The sequence below is a fragment of the Thunnus thynnus genome, chromosome 3 (assembly GCF_963924715.1).
Source record: "Thunnus thynnus chromosome 3, fThuThy2.1, whole genome shotgun sequence".
NCBI classification, from domain to species: Eukaryota; Metazoa; Chordata; class Actinopteri; order Scombriformes; family Scombridae; genus Thunnus; species Thunnus thynnus.
Window position 1 is genome coordinate 17658907 of NC_089519.1, and position 27592 is coordinate 17686498.

At 40.3% G+C, this 27592-nt stretch overlaps 1 protein-coding gene across 1 annotated transcript; it reads left to right on the top strand.

The window, feature by feature from the left end:
* On the top strand, nt 1-27592 carry wu:fc21g02. The gene is made up of 14 exons (XM_067584502.1): nt 1-231; nt 3891-3936; nt 5328-5469; nt 5580-5637; nt 5774-5855; nt 11955-12070; nt 12465-12633; nt 18016-18146; nt 19288-19365; nt 19602-19631; nt 19838-19906; nt 20085-20219; nt 22491-22619; nt 22891-27592. Exons 1-14 carry the CDS (start codon nt 226-228, stop codon nt 23002-23004), a joined length of 1305 nt encoding a protein of 434 aa, XP_067440603.1. The 5' UTR covers nt 1-225; the 3' UTR covers nt 23005-27592.

Genomic DNA, 27592 nt, shown 5'->3' on the forward strand with positions numbered 1-27592 from the left:
CACTTTTTTCCCTGTAGGTGACATCACATCATCACATCCTCCGATGTGATTTACGTTCCTTCACTTTTTCGACATTTCCCTGAACATCCTGAAGGCACCGCATCTCTGATCCTCCTCCACCCATAACCACCCTAGTCCGAGCGGCTGCAGCAGTGTGACACACCAACTACCTACTATAACTACGTTATGAGCCCTGAATAGATTCAATTCACGGATTATCTACACATGAAGGTAAGTGGTACAGTTACAGGTAGATGCTACATTCTAAGCGTCAGTTCATTCTTAAAAAGGGAGGGTTTTCAACACGCACAATTCGACAGGCACATTTTGTTCCTAAATGCCCATCCCAACATTCCGGTTAGACTCCTTAAAACTAGCAGCTCTGTTGGGTGGGGCATCTCAATGGCCACAAATTCATGTGACTGGAATTAGTCTATTGAAGTGGACAGCATGAAGCGAATGAGGCTCCAGTATGACCAAGAATACAACACGGTTCAAAGCAAGTGAATGGTGGTGTTTGTTAATGCAGACTGAGCGGTGCTTGCCTACATGTCTGCCTGCCGGAGTTGTCTCCTGCTCTAGTTTGTGTTTTTACGTCCAACACGAGCTTTGAAAAGGGACTCAAGTGAGGAGTGCTTGTTAAATAAGGTTTTAGTTCATATAAAAGGCACATTCAGTCTATTTTCCTAGTGCAGCGCGCGCTCTCGTGCGAGGAGGAATAAACTGATTTTTTTTATCGGTGCACGCGCGCCACACCTATCTATGCCATGTATCACATTACGGGTCATATTAGCAACATTAGCAACATAAACATTTTTATACGTTTCATATTGCAAACAAACCACCAAAGACCAAAGGGGTTAAAACAATGCTGCTGAATATCTCCTTTCTTTGTTTCAGTGATGTTTATCCAACATACCATCATGTCCCACAGGGGGCCTGTGTGGCTTTCAAGTGCCGTCGAAATAAGCAGTAGGAAATCGGCCAGAATTTTCTCCTGACCATTTTTTTTTTATTTTCTGGTTTAGAAAAATCAATCAACATGAGCCGCATTAAGCCTTGATTGCTTCTCAGACATCTGATTAATCTCAGATTTTCACCAGTGAAATAATCCAATCACACTGCTAGTGAATGACATTTGTGCAAAAGTCTGCTGCTTGAAATCTGGCTGTAATGACATCTTTTCATATCCTTTTTTGTTTTTCAGAGTGTCAAAAATACCTGACTTCATTTAGAAGGTGGAGAGTAGTGATAATACAGAACAAATGCATGCTTATGTCATGTGTGAAGTCAAACTACACTTCAATAATATACCTTAATATATTTTATGCATCAGTTTATTGAGTCATGAAACTGAAACATTGAATTTAACATTGAATATTACCTGTAACTGAATATTGATTTAACAGCCTCAGCCAGACTTGTATGACATCATCATATCTTAGTGATAGGGTTCCCCTAAAAGACAGTAGTAATTAGATAGTTTATTGTTAGTTTATTCATACAATTTTGATTGCTATTTCTTCTAAATCTGTTGTTCATTTTGTACTTACAGTCACTTACAGTGGTCCTTTTTTGACTTGCAGTGAAACAGTTCTATACAGAGCAGCATAGTTTAAGGAATGTTATGGATGCAGTTCTGCTATATTAAGATCCAGCAACCTGTTGCCTTTCTATTCTGAGCAATACCTCAGAATAGAAAGGCAACAAGCAGAACAGCTGAAATGCAGACAGGGGCAGATTTTGAGAGCATCGAGCCTGACTGGATTGATACAAAGGAGAGTTCTCTTTCTAATGTCAGATAGCTCATTAGTTAAAGAATTTCATAAAATTTGTTCCAGTAAGAGTTAAAAAAAACTGTTTAGTAGATGAATGTGAATGGTTGTTCAGTAGTGGGCAGTGTGTTGAAATAGCTGTCTGGACAGTTTGAACACTGTTTGGGAAAATGACTGGGTTAATAAGTGTTCCTCATGTCTTCATTAGGACTGCAATACTGTGTTGGTACTGCCAAGTACGGAAAGTTGGCATTAGATATCTAATCAGATTCATAATCTTGTTTACTTGTTTTTATTAGATAGTTCCTGATTCATATTTTGAATTTAGTAACTGCAGGAACAATGAATGGATTTATTGTGAATTTAGAATCAATTGTAAATTAGTAATTTTGTGATGGTTTATATTTTGGGTTATTTTTTGGTTTATTTGTTATTGCACTATCACAGTGATTGATAATCAAGTCACAAGAATATGGGTGGTGATATTCGTATCATCAATTTAAGCACCTGTTCACCTGCATGGCAGCTGGTAAGAAGGAGGGAGAGGATGAGTGGGCCCTGTATTTTTTGCTGACAGCTGTTTTGCCTCTGATTGCTGTGATTATTTTGAGTATATGTTGTGCACATTATAATAAGTTAATCTTTTACATTAATAAAAGTTATTAGACATATATTTTGATCTCAGCTAATCTTTCTGATAGCGTGTCAGACAATCAGTAATCAAGATCCTACTCAGACTTTTTACTTTGTTTCCAGGAGTCGCTACAGTAACTTTAAACTGTATGTTATAAAGGTTAAGCATGTTTTTTACTGCTGCATGGTCTTGAGTTAAAATATAACTCTGATGCTTTTGAGAGGTTTGGCTGTAAGTTGTTAAAGTAACTACAAGGAACTTTTCACTGGTCATGAAACAGTCTCATGATGCCTCTGTATGACCTACATAAGCAAACGAGACCATCAGCGAGAAGATTGGCTATTTCTATATTCAGACGGGTGACAAATTAAAGGAAAAATCAACATAGAGTTGTCTTAGGAAGGTGTTGTGCAGCGTTACAGGTTGCGTTTCTCCAAAAGTTGATTCTGGTTCAACTTTCTTGCTGCGGCCCCTGCAGCCCCCTCCTGCAGGGGCCGCAGGTCTGCTATATTAAGGTCTGCTGCCAGCTGGTTATCTTAAGGTAGGAATGCGAAATTAATTTTCTCTCAATGAAAAACGTAGTCTCCTTGAAGTTTATGACAAACTGCCAAAAACAGGCCGACGAGATACAGCAGCGAAACAAGCGTTTAAACAGCTGTTCTGTCTACTAAATACATTAAATAAATTAAATACTTTAAATTCATGTAGTAAATATACAAACATCAATTAGATGGTAATCTGCATGAGAAATTAAGAAAAAGAAACAAAATTGGTTATAATAATCACTCGCAAATAGTGATCAATTTTCTTGTTTGCGCTTTGCAGCTAAATGTAGCAGGCAGCTATTGTTTGTTTGATTTTGTTAATTGAAGTAGGAACTTAAGTTATTTGAGGTTTTACACTTAGCAGTTTATCTTTGCAATCATTTTTATTTTTATATTAAGCATTCATTTGACCCTTGGTCTCAAGGCTGCCTTGGTTTCTTATTGACTAAGTGGACTAAAGGAACATAAATCTTACTCATTGAGTTGACATTGAGTAGCAAATGTTTACATTTGATTCAGTGTAATCGTTTTTATTTTAGACCTATAAAAGTGTCTACTGCAGGCAAATGGAAAGAGTAACTCAAAACATCAATCTAGAACCAAATCTATGAATGTATTGAATTGAGAATTGATTTTGAATCGCAAATCAAATAGATTTTGAATCGCAAATCGAATCGGTTTTGAATCGCAAATTGATTGTGAATCGAATCATGACCTCAAGAATCGGAATCAAATGGAATCGTGAGATTTCCTGAATTGTGCACCCCTAATGCATTGTTCAAACACAGAATTGTATGAAAAATTCTAGCCAAGCTCCCAAAGATTTTAATCAGAAACTAAGTAAAGACTTTGACCCTCTGTCTACAGTGATAACATTGTGGATTGAATTTACTACTAACGATTTTTAATGAAGTCTCCTCTGTGTCTTGTCTGCAGATGATGTGGAGTGTTGTGATTGTGCTGGCTGCTGTCCTCAGTGTGGGTGAGTATCATTTCATTTCTCCCACCTGCTGTCAATGATGCTGCATTAGATGGAATATTTAGTATGTGCTTTTCAGGCTGACAGATTGCTTAAAGGCATCGTTGAAGGTAAGCTGACCTGTAGAAACCCCTCCCATCTCCAAAGTCCAAAATTTCTAAATGTATCACCAGGTATGGCATTCATAGTAACCAAAAGGGTAAATACTCATAGAAAAGTCAGTGATGGGAGAACAAATGTGAGGAGCTATGAGAATTTGCCCAGTGTTACGTTCACACACACACCTGGTGAAATGTTGTGGAAAGCGGGCATGGCTGTCAGATTGTTAACATCAGTAATCACCTTGTTGGGACGGGCAGTAGTGCGTTTGGTTATTAGCAATAATTCATAATTATCATAGATAATTATGAATTATGAAAATAAGATTGTTAACCTTAATCAATAATTCGGGCACCAACTGTTGGATCTGTGAGGAACACAGTTGATTATTTGCAATTATCAATTGTCAAAGATAATTAAATAATTATAACAATTAATAGAATTATTAATATGAATTGAACAAATACGGGGCACCACCCGGAAACCGGGACCAATAACCAAACAAGGTAGTCTCATTAAAGGAGTTCACCTAGAATGTTAATATCCGAGATATATCAGCATTCGAGGGTGAACAAAGAAGGGTGAATTCGAGCTATGACTCCTTCAATCAGCCACTTTTCACAATGTTACACACAATAATGACAGAAGAACTTCTCTATAAAGATATAACAGTGTTAATTAAACTTAGCAAAATTAACAAAGTTAACAAATGCTTCATTCAACAAGCCGTTAACCAAGTAGTTTGCTGGTCGGCTCAGATTCAGTAGTCTCTGTGTTGAGATATTTCAGCATTTCTTTGAGCTGTGGTTTGTCTCAAATCTTTCCATCGCTGCTCTGTTGCTCACTGTTTTTGTCTGCTGAGCTCCTGCAAAAGTCCCAAACCGGAAAACATGTTGTGTTACTTTGACAACCAGCAACAGTGAGTTGTCAGGTCAGCTGCGCCTTCCTGCATATTAAACAGAATTGATGGTGATTTTGACATTTATTGCTTGTTTATTCTGTTTTGATATATTTGAAAATGTTACATAAAATGTAGTTAATGAAAGTATTGGCAATTTTTTTAAGGTGGTGGAACATTATTAAAAATGCACAATACATGAACAATAATATGATTAATCTCGCGGCACCCCTGGCCTGGGTGTGACTTTTTTGGGAACCACTGCGTTACATGATGAACAGTATGCATACTACCAGCACAACTGAATGGAAAGTTACCCTTTTCACCCCAATTTTCCCAAAATTCTGTTAATGCCAGACATTTTGCCTCATTCTTTCTTCTCTTGCCTTCGTCTCAGAGTCCTATGCAGTCCATGACCTCCATGAGCGTTTGGCCCACGGTCGCCAGCTGAAGATCTACCTGCCGAAGAGTGCAGAGAAGCTAGAGTTCAGTCCAGCAGATGATCCCAGTAAGACCTATCTGTACTGGGACAGGAGCAGGTAAGAAATACACAGTGTTCTGATTGTGGACGTGATGATCAGTGAGTGAAGGTTTGAGTTTCTACCAATACTGATGTATTTCCATGTGGTTATTGTTTTGACCTCTATAGGGTGACTAAAGGCAGGGTATCTGGTACAGGCAGTGACCGACGCTGGTACATCGACAAGGTAACCAAAGTTATTTGTTTAGAATCCAAATGTTCTGGAAATGGAATTAAGTGCTGGATTAAGGCAGTGGAAATTTATGGCAAGAGTTCGATTTCAAGTGAAGGTGTCGCACTTGTGGTCTGTATGTTTCTGTCAGGTCACTTATGAGGACCAGGGGACGTACACGCAGAGAGACTTCTGGAATAAAGAGGTGTCCACTGTCAAAGTGGCTGTCACACGTGAGTTAGCCAAGGGCTGTATTAGCCATAACTTTCTCTTTCTTTGAGAGCACAGCTTGAAAATGTCTCATGGGCTGAACACAAGCAACTGTGTCCAAAAGTCACAAGTCACAGGATAACAGTAGATGCACAAGTAGTACAACCAGACCAAGCATGACTGTATCATTAAAACCCCTGAGTGTATTGGGAACTGAGCAAGCATGTGTTTTATCGCTCATAAATTCAATTTATCATTTCTAAGTGGAAACATGTGATATTTATTCTTTCAGTAGTTTTACTTTAATATCATGTTTGTCAAGATAAACAAACAGTATTTAATTATCTCAAACACATTTCTATTTAACAATCTGTGCATAGAAAGATTTCATCTCATAAACACCACTTTGAATCCCAACTGAATGAACAATGAAGCACATAAGCCTTTAATCCTGAGACAGTGATACATGGAAGTCCTCATTATCAGAAAACACTATTTGTACAATATAACAAACCGGTATATCAGTATATTAATATTATATATTATAATATAATATTATAATGATATTAATTTATCATATACATTTAAATACACATTTTAGAAATGAAAGTCCATTCACATCTATTGTTTTGGGTCAGAGTTAGAAAACAGATATCTGAAAACCAGGGGAAAAAATGTATGTGGCTAGATACCAGAGGCCAGTAAGGAAATAGGCTATAATGTATTATTAGTAATCACCAGGCTCTATCGTGCCTCCTCAAATGACAGACAGCTGGCTGAAAACCATATGATCTCAGATATGGATATGGACAATGGATTTTCACCCACTAAAACAACCTGTAATCCCAGTCATGCGAAAATACGTTCATGTAATGCCACTTGTTCTTCTCACGAGGGAGCAAAGCTCGTAGCATACTGCCAAGGATGCGGTTGAAGCGCTCCACGCTTCCGATTCCAGCGGGATGATAGGCTGTTCTGTGGGATTTGTGCATGGGGGCTATGTCAAGGAGGTCGCAAATGAGCTGAAACTCAAAGTTGGAGCCATGATCTGAATGGATCCTCTCTGGGAAGCCATAAACACAAAAGAAATCATTCCACCTGCCACCTGTTTTGCTGTTTGGTTCGCACAGGGGAATACATGAGCAAGGCATGTGAAATGATCTGTAACCACAAGGACGTCCACAGAGCTGTTGTTCAAGTTCTCAGCACTCCAAAAGTCTATGCACACCAACTCAAGTGGAGCGTGAGTTTGGATGGAATGAAGAGGGGCTCTAGCTTCAGGTTCTGGAGATTTGCTCACAACACACCGTTTACACTTTGCCACATACTCCTTCACTTCCTGCTCTTGGCCATCCCAGTAAAACCGCTGACAAGCCTACTGAAGTGTGCGACTTTGGCCTTGATGCCCTGCATCATCATGGATGCCCTTGAGTACTATTGGTCTCAGTCCTGGTGGGATAACAAGCTGGTGGACCTTATGGTCTGCGGACAGGTCTTTGGTTACCCTGTACAGAAGACCATTTATCAACTTCAGCTTTTCCCATTGCCTCAGAAGTCTCAGGACCTGAGCGTTCTCATGGCTTCTTTCACACCTGGATGGACACCGCTTTCACTGAACGTAGTACAGGGCTCTGGATATGGTGGTGTCTTCCTCGTGCTTCCGTTGGAGTTCATGTGAGAGGGCTGGAAGTGTTCCTTGAGAATGGAGGGAGTAGATATTGCCAACTGCCTCTATAGTAGCAGCTCGGTCTCGTGAACAGGGCTGCAACAGTGTTGGTGGTGACATTACTAGATTTTGCCTTTCCTTTGGTGTTCCAGGTTCTGAGGACAGGATCAAAGTGTTCACAGTCAAGTGGAATGCGTCTTGGACATCCTTCTGAACCTCCTTTGCCTCATTGACAAGAGACTGGTAGCGCTCTTGGATAATTTACCAGGTGATACTGCCCTTAATGAAAGGGATTCTGCTGAGGCGGTCAGGGATGACATTCTGCACGCCTGGAACATACTTGAGTCAAAGTCAAAAGGGGCCAATTTGGACACCCAACTGCTGCTCACTAGCATCCAGCCTAAGCTTGCTGAGGATGTAGGTGAGTGGGTTATTATCAGTCCACACTGTGAACGGCTTTCCTTTTAACCAATGACTGAATTTGTGGCAGAAAGCCCACTTCAAAGCCAGGAACTCAAGGCAGTGCGCAGGATATCTGGACTGGGCTTGGTTCAGGGACTTGCTGGCAAAGGCTACAGGTCTTGCTTTCTGTTCACCCCCTGCTACTTGCCACAGACATGCACCTAGACCATAGGTGGAAGCATCAACAGACAAAATGAAGAGCTTTTGAAATTTGAGTGAGTCAACACCACAGTGTCCATGAGAGCCTGTTTCAGAGACCAGAAGGCTTCCTGGCATTCTGTTGTCCAGTCAGCAGGAGACAGCTTATGACATTTTGGGCGCTGGGAACGGGGCTTGGACTTGGGCTCAGATGTTAGCTTATATAGTGGTCTTGCTAGGGTAGAGAAGCCTTCAATGAAGTTGTTGTAGTGGTTGAACATGCCCAGAACTGATCTCAGCTTCCGAGGAGAGGGAGTACAACCATCCTCCATCACGAGGTCCTTCTCTGTAAGGTTTGCTATGACCTCAACCATCTCTGGATCTGTAGACACACCATTCTCAGTGATTATATGGAAATGTCACCTTATATGGATTATAAGGTGACATTTCTTTGGAGCAAGTTTGAGGCCGTGGTTTTGCAGGCGACTGAACACCATCTTAAGTCTCTCAAGGGCTAACTCCTCAGGTAGTGCAAAGATGAGGAGGTCATCAAGGTAACAAAGGAGACTGGTGTAGTTCTGGTCACCGAAGATGGATGTCATGATCCTCATTAAGGAGCCTGGACTGTTGCAGAGGCCCTATGGTAGCCTATTATACTCATAGAGGCCAACAAGGGTTGTGTATGAGATGAACCTTTTGTCATCATGGAGGGGGACATTATAGAAGCCAGAGGTCAGATCCATGGAGCTAAAGAAAACATTACCTCCAAGAGCAGCCAGGGTATCAGACTGGTGAGGCAGAGGGAAAGCATCCCTGAAGGTACATCTGTTTAGCTCCCTAAAATCAGTGCACACTCGAAGGTCTTCATTCTTCTTGTAGACTAATACCAGGGTAGATGCTCACTCACTGCAGGACTTCCAAAGAGGTGCCACAACTCTGCAAACTATCACATTTCAGTTGAGGGTTCTTGATGTTGGAGGCTCCACGATAACTGCACTGCCAATGGAGAGGTCAGACTGCACTGGGAGTTTGCCCCATTGTATGTGCTCTGTGCGAGGCTGCAGTGTTACAGATTTCTTTAATTTCACTGTGCCTATCTTGTCAGGAATATGATGGCCTCTCCAACGCTCAAGGTTTGCCATCAGCCCCAGAAACTTGGCACTTTCTCCCACATTTCCAGTGTCAGGTTTTTTCAGAAGTTTCCAGTAAGCCCTGTCATTTTTCATGCAGTGCAGGAAGTGTTTTATGACATTGGTGCCTATGATGAAAGTGTCAACTTGACCAGGTATCACAAGTACAGGAACTATCATCTGAATGCCATATACAGTCATTTTCAAGTCATAGATGCACTTGGGTTTCACAAAACACCTCCACAGCCCACAACTATTTAACTACTGGAAATGGCTGACGATCGCACTCAAGGAGGATGCGCTATGTCTCCATATTTATAGTGCAGGCCATGGAGCCGCTGTCTAAAAGTCCACAGAACTGTCTGCCTGCTGTCTCAACTGTTGTATAAAAAAGACTGTCACTGTCCATTAAATGCTGTGTTCTTTGAAATATCACTTTATCATCTCCTTCTTGTTCACAAAAGTAACTTCACACTGACTGAAGGTCATCTGCATCTGAATTGTTGGGGGCAAATTCAGTGCCCACATTCTCCCCCTCTGAATGTGGACATGCTAGTTTTCCATCGGAGTAGTGTTGGCATGAGCAGGACTAGAAGAGGCACTGACAGTGTGCTGGTGTCTGGGGCTGTCTGTGATGCTGTCTGCCTCTTGAAAAGCATGAGAAGCACAGGTGGTCACGAACATAGTGTGTTTTTGTGCTGTGACTTCTTCTGTCACAGACATGACACATGTTACGGGGTCTGGGGTACTGGAATTGTGTGTTAAAGGAGGGACTGGGTCTGTTGCTATGAGCCTGCTGATCATGGAGGAGCTTGGACAGCATGTCTATCAGGTGAGACAGCGATGTGGCATCAGGGTTGCTGGACAGAGGAACTGGCTGTGAGACAAGAGGCGGGGTGGGCTCAACACACTGAGGGCTAGGCCTTTTCTCCACGAGGGACTGAGTACTCACAGTATACTCTGACTGTGACATGCAATACTGTGGGATTGTGTGTTGTCTTCTACTTGCAATTCTGAGCTCTTGCTGACGGCTCTCAAGCATGTCCTGCACCTCCACAACAGACCATTTTTCCAAAGGCTTGCTTCTGAAGAATGTGGCTAGGTGCTCATCAGGACAATGACAGATGAATTGCATTGATACTTCAAGTCCAGGTTCATCAACTGAGCCACCCCTCCGATGCAGACAGTCAACAACATGCTCCTTAGTTTCATTAAGGCGGAGCCAATAATCAAACGCAATCTCACCAGTGCTTGGCAAGGTGGCGTAGAAGTCAAATAGGGGAGTTGATGAGGAGATGGCTTCACCAAAGTGCTGTTTAAGAATATTAAACACTGCATCAGGGCTATACTCAAGGTTGTAGGGGCTGTTTCTCACTGACACCTTGACTATTTCCTTAGCTTTGTTTTTCCATTATTTCCCTAAAACAAATGTTCTCTCTCTCTCTCTCTCTCTCTCTCTCTCTCACACACACACACACACACACACACACTCTCTCTCTCTCTCTCTTCATCTTTTCCTCTCTCTATTTATTTATTTTTTCTGAATTTTCTGGTAAAAAATATTCATGTTCCAAGTTCTTGTTGAGTAAAAGTATATAAGTATATCTGATATGACACAGTATATAAGTATATCTAATATGCCACACAACTGAGAATACCTGAGTATGCAGGACCTTTAGTAAAGGATCTAAAAGGATAAGCGGTATAGCTAATGGGTAGAAACAAATATACTAGGGCTGTCTTTAAAATTTAAAAAGTTAACTAATTAATCTCACATTTTGCTGTGATTAATCGCGATTAATCACTTTTTTTCTTCCTAATATTGAAGCTTGTAATAATGGATATTAAAATGTAAAATCATGGCATTAATGTAGAATCAACACCAAGGAAGAATATTAAAATTCAAATAATATTGTTGAATAGCATCTTTTTAACTTTGAACACAGATTCTCTCCTGTGAACTACAGATTTCCAATAAAACCATCAAGGCCATTCACTGTCAGCTTGACAGGCATATTTCTTATATGCACTAACAGAAATAATGACAAAAACCAGGCCTTTAAAATGCCAGTTGAATTTCAAAATCATCAAGCCCATTAAAATTAGATCATCTTAGAAGGGAAGAGGGGAATAATATCTTAGATGCACTAATATAAATAATAATTAACAACAATAAATGTGTTCCATGTTCGAATGCAAGTTGCATTTCAACAAGGTCCGTAATCCATCCATAATCCATGCAAATATGAAAAAAGAACAAGGAAAGATTCTTATTCACACATGGAAGACAAAGAGAGAGAGTTCAAAGGGACCCCTTTTATGAATTAAGCTAACTGTAGCTAACTTTGGAGCATTATTTACCTGCCCTCCTGAAAAGCTAGCATGACATGGTTGGTACCAAAACCTTAGGTCATCTGGTGTCATATGATGTCAGTATCGTCAACCTATCTTTAAAACTAGAGGGCTGTAGTCAACCTAAGAAAATCTTGGTCACCTAAAACAAGAGAACTACATTGCCGCTGCCTTAGCTTTGTAGCTGGCTACTATGAAGTTAGCCATCTAGCTTAGTTTACTGTTGCCTATCTTTCAATGTAATTTAATTTCTTCAGGAAAAACCCTCTATGTGTTCAATATGTCCCATGGTGTGCTCAGGACTAAGGCACAAATATAACTCCATACTGTGGTAGTGTGACTTTATTTCTGTATTCTTCTCTTCTCTATTCCAGCCAGGCATTACTATTTGAAGTGTCTAGCAGGCGAGACTCTCTACATTTCACTGGAGGGCATTGACCTGGCCAATGCTGTCCTCTCCTTTTCGGGGGAGGCTGCGAACGTTACACTGGTGAGATGGATGAAGGGATAAATAGATGATAGATGGGAGGATGGTTGAATAGGTGATGTGCACAGGGATGGAGTGGATTCAGGATTTGGGGATGGATTGTTCAAAGTACAGAAGTGGGGGGTTGAATTTGTTTCAATACCTGTGTTTTCATCTTTCAGTATGTCTTTGTACCACAATACTATATAAATGCTGAGTATGTGTCAGTGCATTAGCTGGCCCTAAGAAATAATAATTTCCCAAACACCAATTACGTCTTTGAAGTTTTCAGATGGATGTTTTTGAAAACCCCATCAATTTTATTTTTTGTAACATTTTAAAAGCTTGCAAGCATATTCCCTTGTGATTCAGATGGAAATGGTGCTGAGTGATGACCTAACAGGAATGTCTCCCACAGGTGCGTGATGGAGCACGGGTATCCCAGGACCTTCCAGATTACTGGGACAGAGTTCGGACCCACTCCATGAACATTGAGATCAGAAATGTGAACTACAGTGATGAGGGACGTTACACCCTGAAAGACCGCAGGGACCGGTTGGTGTCTGTTACCAGGATGGACCTGACAGGTAGGTCTTCATATGTATATATGTGTTTGTCTGCAATCAATGAATTTGAATTTGATTTAAAAAGCACAGAAAAAGTTTTCAAGTGTGCTTTTACTATTTCTTCAGCTGTTCTGTCAGACTCTGAGCTGTAGAGAATAAGACAGGCTTCTTGCTAAACACAAGACTTGAATGGTACCATATGTAATGATGTACCTGTCTTAATGAGAAAGCTGATGGCTGGATAATAGCTAGACCACACATTTGGAGTTATCATACAATAAATAATGATTATATTGCTAATTAATCAGTATTTTAGTACGCGAGAGAGAGAAAGAGAGAGAGAGAGCAGCTGTGGTAGAGCGAGCTAGAGAGTGAATGAAGAGAGCGAGACAGCTGGTGAATCAAATCAATAAACGTTATTTTCTGATTGTTTCACAGCAGTAATGTTCTAGAGCACAAATAAACACCCCCACACACCTCCGCTAAACCCTTTGGCGGTGGGCCGCACCACCTGATTTGATCTGAATACGGCCTTACTCTGTTCATTCATCCATTTCCTTCTGTCCAGCTTGTTCATATGCCTGGCATTAGAATCTGCTCCTTTTATGTTAAAGGGCCAGTATGATTCAACAGCAGTGCTTGTCAATGGTGAAATAGTTTCAGAACCTCCCCAACACCTTTTCAACAGTGGGATTTGGGGATTGTGTCCGACAATTTTTGTAACTTTCTGAAACAGATAATCAGTCACACTCACCTCACACAGTGACTGGCCAGGCATGGCGAGGTGACAATGTTGGCAACTTCTCTATCTAGCTTTTTTTGCATTCTTCACACTACAACACTTTTCATACACACAAGCAAGTGTGACACCACAAATGTCTTCCAGGAGAGACTGTCTGAAAATGTGCTTCGTATCTCTGAATTGAATGATTATCACGATTTTACTCACCAGAACCGGAACAACTATAAACACTTTTGTCTTCCAACGTGGTCGAATATGTCATACAAATTAGTTATTTTCTAGCATATACAGGCCCTTAAGTATTCTTTACTTTACTGTCTTTTTCCAAGCTTGCAGGCAGCCACTAATTTCCCTTCATTTTAGTGTGATATGAACATCATTTTATGGCTTGTTTTATATATATTTTTATCGTACCTCTTGTGGTGTTCAGGCATATGGTTCTCATTCCATAAAATAAACCAGTACAACAGCACACAGAACATGGCAAACCTTCCAGTACACTGTAGTGTTCTCATGTAGTGTCGAAACTCTGACTAAACACCAAGTTAAATAATAGCCAATGAAGAGAGAGTTTTAGTAAGGTTGCTGTTAGCTTGTACACAATTGTAAACAAACGTATTTAACTAACTAATCAATACTAATATATGCCAGATAACTGTAGTTTGTTAAACTGTAAAGTAGTTATCAACTTCTCATATTCAACTAGAAATAGTTACCAACAAATTATTTCTAGTAGAAGTTTGAGACATACAGTAAAAGTTGAACAAATGCCTAGGAGGGAACACAAACACAGTGAAGAGTAGTTATCATGGTGAAGAATGTATAAGCTGACAAAACAAACAGAATGAAAAAGTATGTAAATTAAATAAAATAAGGAAAAAAAGAATCAAATGCAGCTATACCCAGTCAGTTTTCTCATCTCTGGCTCAGGTAAGATCGTCATAGGTTCTTCTCAGGTTGGATAGAAATTTCTGGACCTGTGATAACCTCTAATGCACAGTACTGTGTAAACAATTAATGGTTAATGGCTCATGGTTAATAAGAATGACCTGTAACTGTGATGTCACAGGTACTATCGTAACTGTACTTGACAGAATCTTGCCTTCAGACTATCATTAAAGATATAAGGCCAAGGCTGCATTCACATCAAATCCGGCAATCCGGCACTACTAAGTGGTGGGGGCTTGTTGTTTTAGATGAGACAATGGGCTCATTTGAGATGAACCAGGCCTGCGCAGAATTGATCATTGGCGATCATTGCACAATGCATGCCGGTTAGATTTTTTTCCGACTTAATTGAAACAAGCTCTAATGTCATGCACATGTGGGCAACAATAATTTCATGAGACTTAGGTGGCTGCAGTTGTTGGAGGCAGGCACTGCAGTCGCTCTCCACTGACTGCAAGGATCAGTACATGATGGGAAACATCTGGCTGTCACCGGATCAAAAAGACTGGAAAGGTCTGGGTGGGGAAAGTGAAAAAGTGGCGCTTGTCCCTCCCTCATCACCACCACTGAGGTGCCCTTGAGCCAAGCCCTTATCTTATACTGGGCAGCTTCCAGGTGTGAATGTGTGTACCTGTGTGAATGTGATCAGGGCAGAAGAGACACTCAGTGAAACTTCCCTGAATAAATAAAGGTTAAAAAAAAGTCTGATCCTGTACAAAAATTCAGATGTGTTGATGACAACTTTTATCAGCCACAAAACATCCAATAACCAATTACTGCAGATAGCTAACAATATGAACATTATGCAATTATTTAATTCTGGTCAGCATTATGACCTGAAATAAGAAAACTTTTGGTAACAAGTGTGACATGAAGATTCTTCTCCTCTGTACAGATGTTAAGCCCTGACAGTCTAAATATTCGGATTTGATTTGTGTTTTACTTTATTTATCTATTTGTTTGTGCTATACAAAATGCTATTTTTATATAATTGAAAAATGTAATATATACATGAAAACGTTCACATGCAGGTAACAAACAAACTTTTACCTGGATATACTCAACTATAGGCCTATATTCATTTAAAGTAAATAAACATTTGTACAGGAGAGGTAGGAAGCTAAAATCTTATACCAAGACCTCTCCCAAAAACTCAAGACAAGATAAATTTAATTACACTGAAAGAATGAAAGAAAATATTTTTTTTAATTTGAATTTCTTTATCTCTAGAATGAGATGTGAATGAGTTTAATTAGTCTGATTAATATGATAATCTAATATTGGAGATTAATGTTACAGAACAAATGCTGTTTGATGATCACATGGTATCAGGTAATTTTAAAGTGGAAACAGACAACTTTTCAACATCCCCCCAGTCTTAGCAAGTGGTATTATTGTTTGTGCTGCTGTCGCAAAGACCACTAGATTGTTTTCCTCAGAGCCTAGCTCTGTGAAGAAATGATCAACACCGCTTTGGAAATTGGAGAGTAGAAAGAAGCATGTTCACTGAAAAGGGTTTGAAATTGTCACAATTTTATATTGAATTTGGGAACAGGCAAAAGCTAACCAACTATAAAGCAAGGAGTCTCTGTCTGTCTGTCTATACGTATGTATGTATGTTTGTCCTTTGCATATTTCGAAAAGGATGTGCAGTGTAGAGTGTGAAGTTGTTTGGATCAGCGGTTCTTGAGAAATATATAAAAACACCTCATAAACAACATTGATTTGCTGCTTCTTCTGCTCATGGAGTGAATGAGTTGAAATATGGACAGCACCATGTTGTGGCAGAAAGAGGTGGACAACAGAGGAATCAGATGGTCGAGACACAGGTGTCAGATGGGGAATCTCTTTTATTTCACAATGGCTCACCAACAACGTAGACAGACAAAATTCCAACATTACAGAACGTGACATGCCTTTTTATATTGGAGACAGGCTATGCGTGTGTATGTGTTCGTGTTGCGTGACAAGTCTCATCCTGTTTTGCCAGACTCTTTGGCACCCTCAAATCTAAAGAACAATGAGACATTCCCCAATTTCACTTATCTTGGACTTTGACCAAATTTGAGTAGGCATCTCTGCACTAAGTGTGTGTGTGGTATTCCACCTCTTTCCCAATATCTCCAGATGTCTCCTGTTTTGGTTCAGTGGACTGACATGTTTGGTATCGGTACAGGTCACCGCGACCTGGCACTCATTCCAGGTCACAGTTGCCTGACCCTCATTCCCCTACAGCCACTCTGCCATTGCAACTCACACTGTGGTCAGAGGTGGTACATCCATACTGGTAATAACTTGAAAAAGTTTAAGAGACTTAAGCTCTACTATTGAACTGCGTACTGTGAATGAAACCTGGAATGTACGTTCAAGTCTTAGTGCAGGATGTGTCAGGATGGTGCTCTGACTCGACTTCACACTTGATGGGTGTACTGCTGAGGACCCAAGGAAGTGTAGTGTGGAGTATGAAGTTGTTTGGACACATGCCACGTTTAATTAACTTTGAGTAAACAAGCAAACAGCGAGCTGCTCAGCTCTGTGTCTGAGTGTGGCGCGGCTGTTTGATATAAACGCCGTCACATCACAGCGGGGAGGGGCGTCTGGGCTCTGACTTGCTGAGCAGGACAAAGGTACACGCTCTGCTCATTTAAACTGCCCAAGAGAGAAGAATGAGCATACACAGGAGAAAAAAACAGGCGGAGGCAATAAAACTAGCAAATAGGAGCACAGACACCTTTGATTGACAGGAGATTCAACCAATGGAAGGCCGTAAACTGCTTCTACGGTTCAACCTCAGTTTAGTCTCACTAGTTAAATTTCTGTCTGAATTTAAACTATTTAATTAATTTTAAGTCCACATCATTTTAATTAATACATTTGTCAGTTGATACATACATACGCAGTTCTTAAGAAATAATAAGCAATCAGCCCATTCCGAACAGGCATGTTTTGAACAGGCACTGCCCTAGTTGTAATGATGTGCATTTCATAGTAATAACATAGTTTGAGTAATGTTATTGCTTTGCACAAACAAGTAACTACAGCAGTGGTTGGCATCAGGGTGGAGGGGGAGTAACATTGGAAGAAAACATTCATTCATTTAGTCTATAATGGAGACATGAAAGCAGACTAAATTCTTTAGTGTGTGTTGAGAAAAGGGAACTGCGTTGGTAGCATGTTTATGTTTTTACAAAATGAAAGAAACTGCAACAGAGATGGTGATAACATATATTCTGTCTGTTGATTTTCATATGAACAAATAGATCAGCCTGATAGCTAGCCTGACTGGATACTGACAAGAAGAAAGCCCTCTAGAAAGTCCTCTAGAAATCAAAAGACAAGTTTATTCAGCTAGTATGCAACTAAAACGTAGCGTATGCAGATATAAGTAGTGTGTCATCAGCAATGATCACAAGGTAAACAGTCAAATACGGTGTTCACGGTACAAAGTAATCCATCAGGAATGTGCAGTTAGATATATGTTTGGCCAGCACAATGTGACGTTTGGTTGCGCTTCGGCAAAATTTGAGTCCGGTTCGTTTTCTTGTCAGATGGCTGACAAGAAAACGGCTGGTCCCCCCTCCCGCAGCGTAAATGCACTACCACCATTCAAATTAATGAGAGGACTACCATTTTTCATGCATTGCTGGATTTGGTCTGAATTTTGCCCATAACAGCTATACCTGTGCACACCCCAACATTCTTTTCCACTGCAGACCACAAGGAGTACTCAGGAGGAAACCCGCTCATGGCTCTGCTCTTACTGCTGGGCATCCCGGCTGGGATTTGCTGCTGCTGTCGGAAGAAGATTTTCAAAAAGAAAGCCACCACTGCTGCAACACTACAGGTACTAATAGTATGCACTAACAAGTAAACATAGCACAAAAAGTAAGGAAATTTGTGTTTGGTAGATTATCTCTTTGTTGTAACAATGCTTCTTGGCAATAAATCTTATACCGTTGGAAAGCCTGTTTATTTCCCTTTTAAATGGTGCCACATTTGTAAGGAACATGCATTTTTGGGATGAGCAGTAGAGCTGGGTATGTGGGTTGTGCCCATGAAAAATATGCCAAATCTTCTCTGCCAATGCCAAACAGCTTATTTTGCTGTTGCTATTGACTCTTGTTATGGCCTGTCAGGGAGTCAGGGTGCGGGCCATGTTCTCTACCGATTTAGCATTGCACTTACATAACATTGTCAGACTCTCGATTAACAGTAAAAAAGAAAGCATGAAAATCGATGCAGCAGAACCAAAGATGTTTTCTTTTTAATTCCACACATTCTCATTCCCTGTCAAAACCTGGTACCTGAAGTACCCAGTTGAAGATTCGGATGTGTTAATGTTATGTCACTGAAGGCAGTTTCTCAGACCAGCTCCCTCTGGAGTAACAAAAGGCTTTATATAACTTTTTTTTATGTACAGTATGTAGTAGTACTCCCAACACCCGGAAACACACACTGATATGTAAAGGCCACCAGTGCCTACTTTCCCCAAAGGAAGTTATTATCATCACTCCCTGCTATGTTGAGCTTGCTAGCTTCCATGTGTGGAGTGACAAAGTCAGAGACTAGACACCAAATATCAACACTGTACATTCTGCATTCACATGATAAACCATTCCACATGAGTTCGCTGACTGAAATATTGGCCCCTTTAAACATTTTGTGTAGTAAATTAATAATCTTCACCCCAAAACTGACATATAAAAATACATTAAAAAACATAAAAGAGTTCCATCTTCTCAAATGTGAGGATTTACTGCTTTTCTATGTTTTGTATCATTATAAACTGAATATATTTAGGATAGACAGAATAGGCTATTTAATTTTTCACTATTTGCTGACATGTTAAAGACTAAACAATTAATTAATCAAAATTATTAATTTGAAGAATAATAAACAGATAATGGATAATGAAAATATCATAATCATTAGTTGCAGTCCCCAAACAATGTACTGCCTCATCATTTGTATGTCTCTCTCTCCAGACCACTCCAGTCCATCCTCCTCCCAGTGGTCCTGTTGGACCTTCTCCTCCCTACAGCACTCCAGGACAACCAGGAGCAGTGAGATCATACTCCTAATACTGATCACTTTTCATGTAGTCATGGATGTTATTACTGTACAATTGGGTCTTCATATAATTTCGTATAATTGACAGTATCCCATAATAGTATCACATATTGTTTAGTGGAAATGGTCTTGTCTGATGGAATGTTTATATGAATGTCTCAAAGTGAATCTTGATTTGTTGATGTTTACTCAACAAATGACAGAAAGTGACTGTTTTCTGTGTTTTCAGGAGTACTACCATGGACCTAACCCTGGCATGGTACATAACACACACTTACTATACAAAGTCAATACCTGTTTACATGATCATTATACAAATTATCATCATTAGTGTTTAGTAATAGTATTTAGTAATTAGTATCACAATTAATGGTGTATTATTGGTGATTTGTTTGTGTAATGTTAATCTAAGACAAGTACTTTTCTTGTGTACATTTCTGTGTGTGTATGTGTGCTCCTATACAGGATCCTACAGTCCATCCTCCCCCTCAAACCACTGGCCCAGGACAGTGGAATGGCCCCCCACCCCCTGCTGTTAGTATCACAATACAAGCCTGCTTTTTGAAATATTGGTAAAACCAGGCTTACATGGTCTTACCAAACTAGATTCAAAGCTGTCAGCTGGAGTTGAATGTTTTGGTTTTATTTTCCTGTTTGTCTGCTTCCTCTCTCAGTATTTACTGATCTAGTTCCTGTTTGTCTCCCCATGCAGGGTTTCAGTCCAGGCTACCCATCTCAGAACCCTGCCTACCCTCCTGCTGGCCCAGCTATGTACCCCTCTGCCCAGCCTCCACAATGGAACGGTCCACCACCAGGCCAGTACCCCCCTGGACCTGTAGCTCCTATGGTATGATCCAACTGTTAAAAGGCCAATACCTGCTTTCCGCCCCGTCGCCATAGGGGTCTGCAGACATAGACGCATTCCACATGTGCGCACTAGTAAACAGGGCTACAGCATGATAACTTTCCAGTTGTAAAATCTGGTCTGTGAGTATTACAAACCACTGTGCAGTGTTTTCCTGATCAGCCTTTAAACACAATAATATGTTACTTCAACCAGACTTTTCAGTCTGAATGCAGTTCCTGTATGTTAAGAAAAGTGACAGCTTAATGAAAATAGGAATGCAGTACATGCATAGGGTACATTGCAAGCCTCTTAAATTGCATCCATGTTTCCCTCACTTTTTCGCCTTTTCCTTGCATCTTAGTCCCTCCCATTGAGGATGCATGGAGAGACGCAAGGAAACCATGGGAGGAGGGAGGAAACAAGGAAATATGTTTTTAAAGAAATGAAGTCACAAATGTACTCCTGAGTGGACAGCTGCAGGCACCATGGACGCATAGTAGTTCTGTTTGTACTACTTTCTAGAGTCCATTTGAAAGTAGTAGATCAGTGTCTACAGGAGGACAGCGTAGTGGTTTCAACAAATTGGTGGTACGCGGATGTACACACAGAGCCTACACATACACCCTCTGATGATGAAATTTACATCACGGAGACCCTTGTGCACTTGCGGACGCGGAAAGTATGATTTCCTAGTAGGTCTATCTGCGGACCAGCAGTATTTACACGACACACCCACCTTACTACATGACACACCCACTTGGTTAGGTTTAGCATGAGCAGTGGGATGATTAGGGTTAGGGGTCAGGGAGGTGTGTCGTGTAGCATGCCATTATAGTGACAACAAGGGAGGGGGTGTCATGCAGTAAAGTGGGTGTGTAATGTAGTAAAGTGGGTGTGTTGTGTAGGTCTGCAAGACTGCATATAGACCCTTCTCATAGTTTCGGCTTGAGACGTCCTTTCCTCTGAAGCATCATGTGAAGCAATGTCTGTTTCTGATGCTGGTGACACAGCTGATCACAGCTTTCATTCATCTTTAACAGCTGCAGCGACTTTTGATGAATTTGTGTTTGCACACATGTGCACTGTGTCAATACTAATAAAGGCTCACAATTATCACTGCCAGAGCAGCTGTCTCCTCCCTGCAGACTGTTACCTGTTTAACACACACCTGCACGTGAATAAGAACCTGCATTCTGTAATTATACTGTGTACTGTGTCCTGCTAGGAGGCACATGAAGCATTTCTATCAGCAGAATGCATTTGTATTATTTATTTATTATTTGCATCTGTATTTATCGATATTTTGATTGTATATTCATTGTTTAATAACCCAGATTATGCGTAGGGTGTCTTTTGAACACTGGAAATTATTTTTGGCTAAATGTTTCAGGGAAAATTGAAATTTTCAGCCTCACATGTGACTGAATGGAAATGATGACAAATTATGTAAAATATAAATGTGTTTAAACAGTGTTTCTTTCTGAAGGACATAATCTCACTGACTTTAATTTTATCTATAATAACAGTTAATCAGTGAAATAACAGATCATGAAAAGAAAAATCTTTCTAATAAATGAAGAAAGTTGTTTATGGTTCTTTTGTTGATCAGACTGACAAATAACAGATTTTCCTATTTACCTTCCTGATAAAGCACTATTTGTTTTTTTAACTTGATAAGCTTTTCCTAAGAGGCAAGGCAACTGTATTTGAATAGCACCTTTCAACAAAAAATGCACTTAAGTAAAAGTATTAATATCATAATGTAAAAATACTCCAATACTAATAAAAGTCCTGCATTCAAAATATTACTTAAGTAAAAGAAGAGTAATGTAATAAAGAGTAAAGTAATATGAGCACAGTGTATTTTAATTATCAAAAGTAGAATACTTGTTCTGCAACAAAATGGCCCCTGTGAGTTATTTTATCAAATATATTACATTATTGAATCATTGTTACTGATGCATTAATGTGTAAGAAACATATTACTGTTGTAGGCTAATAATGTTGATAATGTTGTAGGCTAGAGAAGGCCAGGCCTTCCCTAAATGTAGAGTTAAACAAACCCCCCCCCCCTCACATTTACTTTAAAGAAGCAAATGTGAGTGATGACTGAATCTACTTAGTTATAGTTGCGAAGTGGTTTACATAAGACAAAAAGAGTCTGTGTGTCTGTGTGTCTGTGTGTGTGTGTGTGTGTGTGTGTGTGTGTGTGTGTGTGTGTGTGTCTGTGTGTGTGTCTGTGTGTGTGCCTGTGTATGTGTGTGTTTGTAGGGCTATGCTCCAGCTCCAGTCATGTACAGCTCTCCTCCACCAGCAGCCAGTGAACCTGTGAAGGAGGAGGTCAAGATGGAGAATATGGGAGCCTCACCTGCTGACCCTCTGCTGACTGCTGCACCACAGGTACAGACACACACATATACACACATGCATGCATGCACACATACACACACACACAAGTAATTGTACTTGTACTTATTTGTGGTGAATACATTACCAAAAATTGGTAATTGAACTCATGGTTCTGGATGACATTTTAACAATGGGGAAATGACAGGATCAGGTCTGTAACAGACATGGACCCACATATGCTAAAAACAATGATTATGAGAGAAGCAAACTTAATCTGTTGTATTAACTGTATTATCACAGAATTTTTATTTTCACCCCCCAGGCTGACACAGCTTCATCTCCTCAACCCCCCTCCTCCACCAATGTTCTCAGCTCCTCTGACGGTGCCTACAAGTTTCAGATCGACGGAGGGACAAACTCCACCAACTTCCTGTAGAGCAGGTCCTGCTCCTGGAGCAGCCTCCTCCCAGTCGTTCCTCACTTTAGTTTTACGGCAGCCCTCTGTGACCATTTTGCATTCCTTTGTCTAAGCATTCAAATCAGGGATGCAAAATGGCACAGGTAGGAACAATGAAAAGCATTTGGACTGTACATACCCCTTACCTTCTTGCCTTGCTCAGTGTTTAATCCCTTACCTGACTGAAAAGAATGTGTTATCAGGCTAAATTAGCAATTATCTGTGGTATATAATCTACTACAGCTGGGTCAGCAAGCTGTGTTTGTGAGCAGTCACATGTAGGATTCAAAGAGTCAGCTATTTTGGGATCAAACTTCCAGAGGCAAGGAGATAAGGAAAGGAGGTGTTCTCTTTTAAGTGTTAGCATGTGGAATAGAGAGTGATTTCTTATATAATGTGCCAGAAACCAAGAAATTAAGAGACTTGAGATTTACTCAAGTGTGGAGCTTTGAGGTGTGTTCAGACTAAACACAAAGATAATGTTTGTGTCATTGTGCTCAATCAAATTTGAGCAGTGGAGTGTTTTTTAAGTTTGTGTTTACTAGCTACTAACAGCCAGTGGAACTAACCAGACATCTAAAAACAGACACTGACTGTATGTGTATGTGTTAAATGTGGCCAGGACTGTAAATAGAGTCTTAAACCTTTGTTATACAAGTGAATATTTATCTGAAATTGTTGTGAAAATTAATCTTGAGCAGATACTTCAAGAGATCCCGGGTCTGTTCCTGTCCATTTGTGTCCATTGACCTCTAAAGTTGGCATTGAGTGGAGTCTGAACACACCTTCAGGGCCTGGTCTCACCAGGAAGTGGAAGGGAGAAATTTCCTCATGTGACATTGTAGTTATAGATAGTACCAGTCGCACAGTCAACAGAAAGAACACACAGTAACACCATCTACTCAATACTGTAGATACCCTAGTTTCACATCAGGCTGTTATGTTCTGTAAAGCTTCAGAATCTCTCCTTGTTTGGGTTTGCTTATTTTAAAATTTGGTAAGAAATTTCTGTGTACTTAACTTTTGGGGCCCATGGGGTCTGGTGCACTGGGGAAGTTGCCTGCTTTATCCGTTTGGTAGTCCATCCTGCAGGTCCTAGGTTCTAGCAGAAGTGACAGATTTTCTAATGAGAAGGACTGTAACACAGAATTACTAAAAGGATAGATACCTCAGTTTTTGACTGGCAGGTCAACACTGTTTGCTATTGGTCGATGGTGCGAATTTGTGTGTAAAAACCTGGTAAAACTGAATTCACTAGAACCCCCCCCTTCAAATGAAGTTGGTCTGGTGTGACATGTGGCTGCTGTACATGCTGGTGGGATCAGGCCCTCCAAGTGTCTTTTTAACAACCAAACTGTAAGAATGCTACCAGAAGAAGCACTCTGACTGCCTTTCAAGGTGGCCACATGCCTCCTTACTGTTACATCAAAAAACATATCACTTTCTTTCCATCCAGAGCCTTAGGTACCTATATCCCAAACATTTATCAACATTCAGAGAGCGAACCAGTGTGTCAAGACAGTGTTGCGGCTTCATGTTTGTCTGTTATTACCCTGCATAGGTGGTTCAACACCTTTTTGAACTATGGTGCTTCTAAAATCTACACCACCTACATATTAATGACAGTAAAGCCCAGGCCAAACAAGATGTTCAATGTTAGCAATTGTTGGCACTTGTTAATTCAATTTGATCATTTGGATGATTCAGTTAAAAAACCAAAGGGAGTGTACATATTCACCAACAGTTGCCTGTTGAGTGTTGCTGCATCCTGTCTGATGTCCAGGATGTAGGTCAGAAACATTCCTACTTATCAAGAATAGTTTTCTTAAAACAGGTATTTATTGACCTGTAAATAACATCACAAATGCCTTTCTCTGCCAAAGTCTGGTTTTATTGTCAGTATCTTGTTCTTTACCTCTGCATGTTGTGAGGAGTAAATGCAGTGAACTTTGATGCTTTCATCATCACAGGGTATGCAGACCAGATGCTGTCAGTATTTCATTGTCTTGAGGTCGGCTGGATCCAGTATATGTCTTGCATTTGGTGTCTAAGCAAACAGGTTTTTGGAGTCACATCTAAAACTGAGACGAACAAGTTCAGGTCACTTGTCGACAGTTTACATTAAAATAACCAGCATGCTTCACTAAAAGGAGGCTTAGTTTTCAGTTAAGTGATTTACATAGCACAGTGCTGTCAAATCATAGCTGGCTTTAAACATAACTCATACAATATACATGTATATATAACTAAGCTATTCAAATGTTCTGAACACAGTGAGTGCCTTTTCATTTCTCAATGTGAAGGTGACTTTGGCCTCTTTTCTACTTGATCTTTGTGTCTTTGGGTCAATTTTCATATGAACAGCAAAATATGGTCTGTGGTTTTTTTACCTTTATGTCCAAGACCTGATGTTACTGACATGTACAGACCGGTGACAAATTAAAGGAAAAAACAAAATAAAGTGGTGTTGGGTCACCACATACCGTCAGAACAGCTTCGGTGCGCCTTGGCATTGATTCTACAAGTCTCTGAAACTCTTCTGGAGGGTTGAACACAATTCTTCCAAAAGATATTCCCTCATTTGGTGTTATGATGAAGGTGGTGGAGAGCGCTGTCTAACACACTGGTCCAAAATCTCCCATAGGTGTTCAATTGAGTTGAGATCTGGTGACTGCGAAGGCCATAGCATATGATTCACATAATTTTCATATTTGTCAAACCATTCAGTGGTCCCTCATGCCCTGTGAATTGGGGCATTGTCATCCTGGAAGAGACCACTCCCATCAGGATTGAAATGTTTCATCATAGGCTAAAGGTGTTGACTCAGAACAACTCTGTATTGATTTGCATTGACCCTTCCCTCTAAGAGGACAAGTGGACCCAAACCATGCCAGTAGAATGCCCCCCACAGCAAAACAGAGCCACCAGATCCCCACACTGTGGGGGTCAAGCATTCAGACCTCTGCCGGTTTTTCTTTTAATTTGTCACTTATCTGTAGCAATGGTGATATGAACTGCGGTTTGCAAAAGGTTGAAAATGTGGTTTTTATTGTTTTTGTGTAAGCGCAACCAATGATATTCACTAAGTGTAGATGTAGTAGATGGCTATGGGTGCTGATGCAGTTGGAGACAACATCAAACTGGCACTATTTTTGTGGTATTTTGGTCTCTCCAGTTCCACATCCACCTCTGGATGTCAGGCCAATGCCAGTGGTGCTGGCACTGGCTTCCTACCTCTCATTTTATATTTCTTCATTCTGTACATGCACGTGCTACTCTGTGTCAGTGAAACTATGCATGATAAAACAAATTTCTGGAATTACTTTCATTTCTAACTCAGAGCTGAGGTTGGTTGCCCAAGAAATTCACAATTAGTTATCTTACAGGAGATCGTTTAAGGGAAACTGTGCCCTGAATTAAAACAGATCATATGTAAACTGATAGATAAATGATAAGTGGATAAAGGAAAGACTGCAAACATTCTTCGGTTTTTCAGCATTCTTCAAAATAAGTGCTTGTTGGATTGTCGAACAGTGTCTGAAACCCCCTCCCCACAGGGGGCTATGTCCGACAGTTTTTGACGATCTGACAATCATGTCCACTTCACACAGTCGCTGACCCAGTGACCAGGGTTTGAACTTCTCTCACAAGCCTCATAAATTCTTCTGTCACTTTTGAGTAATCAACATGGTCGGACCCTCCCTGCCTTTAGCACAAGCCACAAAATCATGCTGCTGGTGATGTACCTGGTGCTCCTGCATCCATTTTATTATGACATGGCTTTTCTTCTTCCTGTGGATAACTAGTCAAACAGACAACCTCATATCACATGAAGAAATTTGCAGCTGCTTCAATGGATTTTGATAGCTGAAGTGGTATCAGCAGTTTCATCCATGGTTTATACCCTAGAGTTGATGGTAAACATCAACTCCAGGGCATAAACTGTAAACAATCAAAAAGGCTGAAAAACTATTTGTCAACCAACAGTAGCCTCAATAGACCAGAGTCAATAAAGGTCTCAGTATGCTTCAGACTAATGATTTTATGTTTTTAAAGGTTAAAGGGTTTATACTTGTTCTGTATGGCTATGTGTCTTTTTAGTCTTTATACAAGGAATCTTATAAATGTGGCTAGCAGCGCACATCTTTAGACAGTCTCTCTCCGAGAGCATTCATAGCTCTGTGTCTACCTAATTTTTTGACTATTGACCCACTCAGACGTCAACATTGTCAGATGTTTTTGCTTTTGCTTGCCTTGGTTGGTTGGAGCTATACATTTGAGGCGGTCTGATTGTGTGGCTTAAATGACAGCTGTAGCATTCCATAGGTCTGAAAACAGCAACTGAAAATTACACTTCAGTGGTTCTTGCTTAGCTATATTTGCCAATCTAGTGTTTTGTACTCTTGTCAACATGCTTAAAGATGCTCCTTGATTTTGTTATAGCACCCAATGATGCACCCACAGGGCTGGAGGAAATGTGGAGATTTGGGGGTGCTGTAACAAAATTGGTGAGTGTCTTGAATTTGTGCTTGTGTCATTAATAAACCTGAAATATATGTTCTCTCTA